The 7,485-nt window shown below is 43.8% G+C and overlaps 1 protein-coding gene across 1 annotated transcript; it reads left to right on the plus strand.

The window, feature by feature from the left end:
* Positions 1 to 5,731: 5,731 nt before the first annotated feature.
* Positions 5,732 to 6,695, plus strand: LOC140852114 (uncharacterized). The gene has a single exon (XM_073245005.1). It carries the CDS (start codon positions 5,917 to 5,919, stop codon positions 6,514 to 6,516), a length of 600 nt encoding a protein of 199 aa, XP_073101106.1. The 5' UTR covers positions 5,732 to 5,916; the 3' UTR covers positions 6,517 to 6,695.
* Positions 6,696 to 7,485: the final 790 nt, after the last annotated feature.

A 7,485-nucleotide genomic window follows, 5' to 3' on the forward strand; every position in this document is an offset into this window, starting at 1 on the left:
AAGAAATAATATTTGATAAGGGTTTTGCACCATTCTCTGGTCTCAATTTAATCTGATCGGAAAGCAAGGACATTTCCTCAACCACTCAACTCAAATCTTGCAAAAATAAATTAGAGAATGTAAAAATTAGCAAAGATTTTTATGTCTCTTTTTCTTTCACTAATGATAAAAAAACAAAGATATACAATCATACTTATAAAAGTGTGGTCTGTTCTTGCATAATTTAGATTGGATTTCTCTCCTAGTTCTATTAAGACTTATTTTTCTAAAATAAATATGGCTAGTACAAATAAATTTGAAAAATTAAAATCCTATAGAAAGTAGGTTTCAACTTGTGTATCAACTTTGTCTACTATCACCTCACCTAATTCTTTTTGGATGAAGAGATATATTCGGTCAAAATCTTTCTCAAAGACGAAATTTTTAGTTTAACCATCTCTTTTCAAAGTCCAAATGATAGAATGTGGTTCTGATCACTAGGGATACAGCTTTTGAAAGTTTTTGGCTTACAATTTAGTGTTATACCCCGAACTTAGTATTCGGATCAATCACGTGACATTACTTCTTAAGACAAGATCCTAGAGAATATGCAAAAACTTAAAATCTATTACAATCTCAATATCCACAAATAATAACATTCTCAATTCATAATAATTAGCAAAACTTGTATCATTATAAATTCAATCATCTTTCAATCATCCGACTAGATATCAATAAAACTCTATCTATTCATCCTTTCATCGTGAACACAAACTACAGCCAAGCGTGAGCATTCTACAACTATAAAAAGAGAAAGAGAATCGAATAATGTCCTTTCCTATTGAATGCTGTGACATCTCGGATAATGTTATGATGTCCTATTACTTTTTTATAGAATACAACCGGATGTCATACCATTATTATGATATTCTATTATTTTTTATGACATCTCTATAATTATTTATAGGATGCAATAAGATGTCATAGGATTATTATGACGTCTTGTTATTCTTTATGATATTTCAATAATTATTTATAGAATATAATAAGATATCATAGGATGTAAAAAGATATCATATCATTATTATGACATCATGTTATTCTTTATGACATCCCGATAACTATTTATAGGATGCAACCGAATATCATATCTTTATTATAACATCATTATTATAACTACTTATTCTTTATTAGTTATACTATATGATCTAATTCGATGAAATGATGTATTTTTTCTCTACCAAAAATGATGAACAAAAAATTCTTCCTTCCGTCTATGATCTGGGACTCTCCTTAGATGAGCAGCAAAGCACCCAAGAGCCAGCCTACAAAAGGGCTCTCAAATTTCTAGGAAAGTCTTTGAGCGATAAGAAGCTTTGTCCAAAGGTTACAACCCTGCCAGCAGGCCAGTAAGCAACTTTATTGCTTGCCTATATGGTATGAGAAACAGTGAAAGGCACAGATCCTGAGCCAAGTTGCCAAATGTCATACAGGTTTGCAAATACAATGGTGATAAGCTCATAAGAGAATAATTAGAGCTGATGGGATGCAAATTTTATACTTATGAAAAACTTCAAATAACTTAAATTACTTAATAGAAAAATTAGTAGACAAAACTAAGGCAAGTAAAACAGAAATTTTGTTTTTTAGAACTTAAGCAATTAAATTACTGCTGTTAATATAGGGTTTTTGATATGTTTGTTATAGACCATACATACCACTCTCATACAAAAACATGAAACTTGATTAATTCTTAATTTTTTTAAAGTGCATGTCAGGTCATTTAATGAAAAAGTGCATATAATCATTATCTTTTTCAGATGAAAAAGGCCATATTATCGTTTTCATGCACCAATTAATAGCTATTGGATACTCCTAGGATGAAAAGTTCTAAACATTCACAAATCTTTGTGAGTGCTAAACTGCTAGTTCATGTATTATTGCCCTTAAATCAATTGGACAATTGCACATCAATATTCTTTTAGTTGAAAAAGAAAGGTGCGCAGAGTCAAAAGCTTGTCCTTAATGAAAATCCAGCTAAAGATTCACATTTAGAGCTATAATATATATCAAATTTTATAAAAAGTTCAACTACGAAGGCAGTTGGTACAAATTCAAAGTAAAAAAAATAAAAAAAATAAAAAAAATTAACTATATAATTGTACTTGAGAAATCAATTGTATGATATGTAAGAACAATTTATTACAACAATAACAGCACTCCCAATGCTGTATGGCATGATTAATTTTCTGCTCATCAAACCTTTAAAACCAAATTTTTCTCAAAATTTAAAAATTTGGCTATCCATATTTTCTAATAAATTATAAATAGTTGATACGTTATTATCGGCCTATTTAAAACTTATTATTCATAAACTAAATAAAAAAAAGAAAAGATCAAGCTTAAATCTTTAATTACTCTTGAGCTTGCCCCCATTAGGTATTGTTATTTTTTTATTTTTATTTACAGAAAAAATAAAAATTTAAATCAGTTTGAACAAAATATTGTTGCTAGTTTTCATTTGTAAAATTAGTACAATTTTAGACATACATAAATAACAACAATTTGAACAAAACATACCAAACTAAGCTGGCAGTGTTGCTATATTAGACTAATAATATAACTTATTATATTATAATATTATTTTATAATAATAATAATATATTATTATATTATTATGGGGCCAGTGGTATTTTAAGAATAAAATAAAAAAAAATTAAAATGATAGAAAAATAATTTATTCATTTTATGAGTAAATGTCAACTTAAAAAATAACTTATTCATTAAAAGAAAAAAAAAAAAAAAAAAAGCTTAAGTTGGTCAATTGAAAGAGGGTTAACTGTACGGATCCTTAACTTGAAATTTAGGCGGTCCCAAGTTGCTACAGGAACCATTCGTTCAAGGATATAACTTGCGTTCTTCGCCACAAAAATAAAAAAATATAACTTCTCTTACCAATCAGAGCAGGGCAGTGAAGTAATTAACCTGAATTGTATGTCCAGTTATAATCCAAGCGGCTGCCTTGCCGTGCCGACCCCAAGAGCCGGGGCGGGGGGTTCGTGTCGCGTGCATGCCTGCCGCGGGAAAAGAGCAGACCCAGACGGTACGACCCATGCCTGGGAACCCAAACCTCCACCCCAAGTCAAAATGCACCCCCGGGCCCCACCCTCCACTCCCACCGCCTCGCCTTCCTCGCTCCTTCACGAGGCCCGCCACTGACGGCGCCCCACGTGTCTCCTCTCCCCGCACGCAACCCCCGGAGTCCTCCCCCCTGCAGGACCCACCACATCACTGCCGGCGCAGATCTGCCGTCCATCATCGCTCGTTTCGGCTTTCGGCAGCGAAATAAGATGACTGGCGTGCTGAGAGAACCCCAGACACGAGCAAACATCCGCGTGGAGACTAACAACGCTGCGTCTCTGAAGGCTTTGTCTTTATTGATAAATAATAATAAGTGTGGGCTGATGGATTCATTGGAGCTGCTGCCAATAATATTATTATATTTAAATTTACCTATTAAATACGTTTGCTAACGCCAGCCAGTTAAGTTCATCCTGACCGAAATAGCCCTGCTCCACTAGTTATCTATCAACGGGGGCACAAAATTATGTACGTTTAGCTGCTTGCTCTTGCTCTTGCTCTTGCTATTGATGACGTGAATAAATTTTATTTTCAGCATAAAATTTTTAGGTCGAAGGTTGGACTGGACCTGGGAGATTTTGAAGGCGTGAGTGAGGCAGCGTCCGTTTTAAATTAATGCTGGTTAATTTTGATACGTAGGGCATCAGAGAATATTTGTCAAGGGTATTTTCGTCATTTCGTAGCCTCTGGTTTTCACAAGGATTGGACTGGGACACGGCACCCGAGGCACGCGGGCCACGAGGGCCATGACGCGCGCAAGGATTTTTCTTATTTTAACACGGTAAATTGGACGCCGCGATAGCCGCTCTTGGACTTAATACTGCGGGCCCCACTAAACGGCTGACAGAGTCGTACTCTTTCTGATTTTTTTTTTTTTGATGCACGTGTCACATGGAGAGATGCAGAGCACCGTTCATTAGCTGCTTCGACCAGCCAGCTGTTTCGTAAATCTCGTAGCAGCGAGCACCGGCCAGCGGCTCGCCGGTCAAGTAGCAAAAAGATAGCGAAACTTCTTCGTGGAGCCTTTTTTTAGGCGTCCTCCTGGTGGCGGCCTCCACGGATCACCGTCCACCTTTCAACCGTTGGAACGACAACCGGTCCAAAATAAACGGCAGATCTGACCTCCCGCATATGAGTTTTATGCCATCTGTGGCACACAAAGATCAACAACATCTCCACCTCTCTAAACGTTGGTACGCAACCATCATTGTCCTCACGCCGTACTCCAATCGCGGGAGCTGCCACTGCCTGCCTCTGGTTCAAACCATTTCTTCTGCAGCACTTGAGTTCCGGTCACCTCCGGTGAATGTAACACGCAACCTCTGAAACAGTACCTTTTCTGAGGGAAAGTACATCAACCTTATCCACATCGATAAGAGATCGGGCCACCGTTCGTTGTCCGGTCTGGGCATCAAAAGGCCCGAGGGTCTGCAATAGGTAATCTCACTCTCGGTGAGTTGATCCTCGCAGCCCAAATATAATCCTTCCGCGAAAAGACAAGGGAGGACATGGGCATCATGGCAGACATGCGACATCTTACCATCGAAAGACACCCTCATGGATGCGTGTAATCCGCCGGCGCCGTCGAATCCACCTTTTACGGGCCTTGCCATTTTCAACCCGACTAATTAAATATAATATCCGGTCTAATACCCCGTATAACACTCCAAATTAGGATATCCTCATCACGCGGGGAACGGTAGGGCCCGGCTTTAATTGGCTTTAGCCACTATCTTAACCCGCACTAATCGCCCAAAAACGGTGCGTAAATAATTGCTCCTCTATTAAATAATTCGAATAAATAAAAAAAATTTAAAGACCAAATCCGCTGGAGCGACCAGATACCACGGAACGGAACGGAGACCGGCGACTCCCGGTTTGGACGGACGGATCCAGTCCGATTTATGACGTGCCGACCGGACGGACGGGGGACCACCGCGACTCCCGGTCTTCGCGAGGCGAGCTGTCGGTCTAGCAGCAGCCCAATTGTCAGCAGCCAGGCCCCCAAGTCTTATCATACCATCACGACCGTGCAAGCGGTGCGGCCTACCGGTCGACCCTGGACCATCCTGTGGGCCCCGCTCGTACGGTACGCGGCTACTGTGGTTGCTGGGTTTTTTTTTCATGATTTTTGTTTTTGTTATTTTAATTGATTTGAGTTCTACGTTGGTGCGCCCACCGGGAGGCAGATGCACGTGCAGCGGCTGAGCGGAGTACCACCGTATCCGATCCGGTGTGTCCCACACGCGGCAGCCGTCTGATGAACGGTCCTTGACCTGTTCCACCCTACCGGCCCGCTGGTCCATTGTGAAAGGTGGTCCACTGGGTCGCTGGCTCCGCGTGTATTCTCCCCCCCTCCGGAACATACTGCTCCAGCTCCCGTTTTATTCCCGGTTCTTTCCCAAAAGATTATTTAATAATATTACATTAAATTATAAAACACGGTGGTGATCACACCACACGGGTGGACCCGGATCCCAACGACGAGATCGTGATCTGAGACCATAAAATAGTGGGGATAAACCCGTCGTCCATTAAATGCACCCACCTCCGTGCATGCCCTCGCATTCCCTTTTTATGAACCCCGCTCTCCCCAAGAAAAAGAAATAAAAAAATATTATCGAAATAAACGAATTTCTTGTCGGGCGGAACCAAGACCGTCTGTTTTGCTATAAATAGACCCCCAAACCCCGTCTCCCTTCCTTTCTCTCCTCAGGACTCTCTCTCTCTCTCTCTCTCTCAATCTCAATCTTTGCTTATTTGGAGCGGTACGCCGCACGGTGAGACAGACGGACGATGGCGGTGGAGACGCTGCGGCTGAGGAAGGAGGGCTTTGCGACCGGGGAGAAGGAGCCACCGGCTGCTGCGGCGGCGGCGGCGGGAGCGGCGGGGGGACAGGGGAAGGAGGCGCATTTCCGGGGGGTGAGGAAGCGGCCGTGGGGGAGGTTCGCGGCGGAGATTAGGGACCCATGGAAAAAGACGAGGAAATGGCTGGGGACCTTCGACACGGCGGAGGAGGCGGCCCGGGCCTACGACGAGGCCGCCCGCAACCTCCGCGGTCCCAAGGCCAAGACCAACTTCGGCTACTCCGCCGACGCCAGCGACATCCCGTCCTCCAGCGCCGTCACCGTCGCCGCCGCCGCCTACCCGGCGGCTAGCTGGGACCTCCAGCAGTGGCGATCGGCCTACCCAGGGCCGCCGGACGGGCGGGATCTGTTCCTGGGGCCCCCGGCGGCGGGCGGATCCGATTTCTCCGGGTACCGGTTCGAGGCGGTGGAGGTGGTGGTGAGGGGCGAGCAGGAGAAGAAGATGATGGCGGCGATGGCCAGGAAGGAGGAGGTGACCAAGAAGAAGCCGTTGAGCTTCGATCTCAACCTCCCCGCCCCGCTCTTCTAAGATAGATCCGGCGGTCCAGATGCCTCCTCCGGCTTTCGTTTTTCCGCTTCTGGTTTTGTTTATTTCTTTCGTCCTTTTTCCGCCCGACGGATTTATCTGCCTTCTTTGGCTTCGTGTACAGTTTAATTAAGCGCTATTTAGCGAGTTTTTATCTTATAAAAATTGCGAAATGTTCGTAAGACTGCGAGTTTGTACAGTACTGAATCGTTACAATCCGCTGTTTAAATCGTAGGTTCGGATGTACGTCGCCTTTTTATCTTCGTAATAATCTGAATGCCGACAGCTCCTTTCGAAATTAAAAAGGCCAAAATGCCACTGGAATCTTTTGATTACTACCATCGACAGGTGCCGGTTTAGCGTTTATGCGCCGTGCGCCCGTGCAGTCGGCGGAGGGCATTATCGTCATTACAGTCCATCCCAGATCGGCGACAACTGTTCGTTGATGAGTTGACGGAGTCCCATCGTACCCGCTACTACAATTACCTAAATAACCTCGTAACTGAGTTTTGTTTCAGGATTATTTTAGGGCATTTTGGTCACAGGAAAATTTAGGGGCCCGGGACGGCGTCGTCGCCAGGGGAAAGCGAGAGGGATGAAATAATTTAATATTCTAAAATTAAAGCGGCCGCCGGATGCGCCGTATAAAGCCGAGGGCAGGTGGCAGCGGGGGTCGCAAACGGAGAAACGCTGGTGGGTTGCGGGTCCCACTCGGGTGGCCAACAGGACACGTGTCGGAAGATCCGTCATTAGGGCTGGGAGTCCTCGCTGCGTCACAGCGGATGTGCGGCGCCCACCAGCCGTCCGGCCCGGGTCAAAGCGGGCGTGCGTTGATGGGGCCCACCGCACCTCTCGCACGTGCGAGGCACCATAGCTGGCTGGGCTTCGGTGCGGGGGACTCGCCCCGCTGGAGCGTCTCTATCATGTCCACGTGATGCAATAAAAAGGCAAAGCGAGGGAGTAACTCGCCGG

This window comes from Elaeis guineensis, chromosome 10 (assembly GCF_000442705.2).
Source record: "Elaeis guineensis isolate ETL-2024a chromosome 10, EG11, whole genome shotgun sequence".
In the NCBI taxonomy this organism is placed as follows: Eukaryota; Viridiplantae; Streptophyta; class Magnoliopsida; order Arecales; family Arecaceae; genus Elaeis; species Elaeis guineensis.

What these genes read in the sequence shown, in the direction of transcription:
- LOC140852114 (XM_073245005.1), top strand. Translation starts at nt 5,917, where the DNA reads ATGGCGGTGGAGACGCTGCGGCTGAGGAAGGAGGGCTTTGCGACCGGG.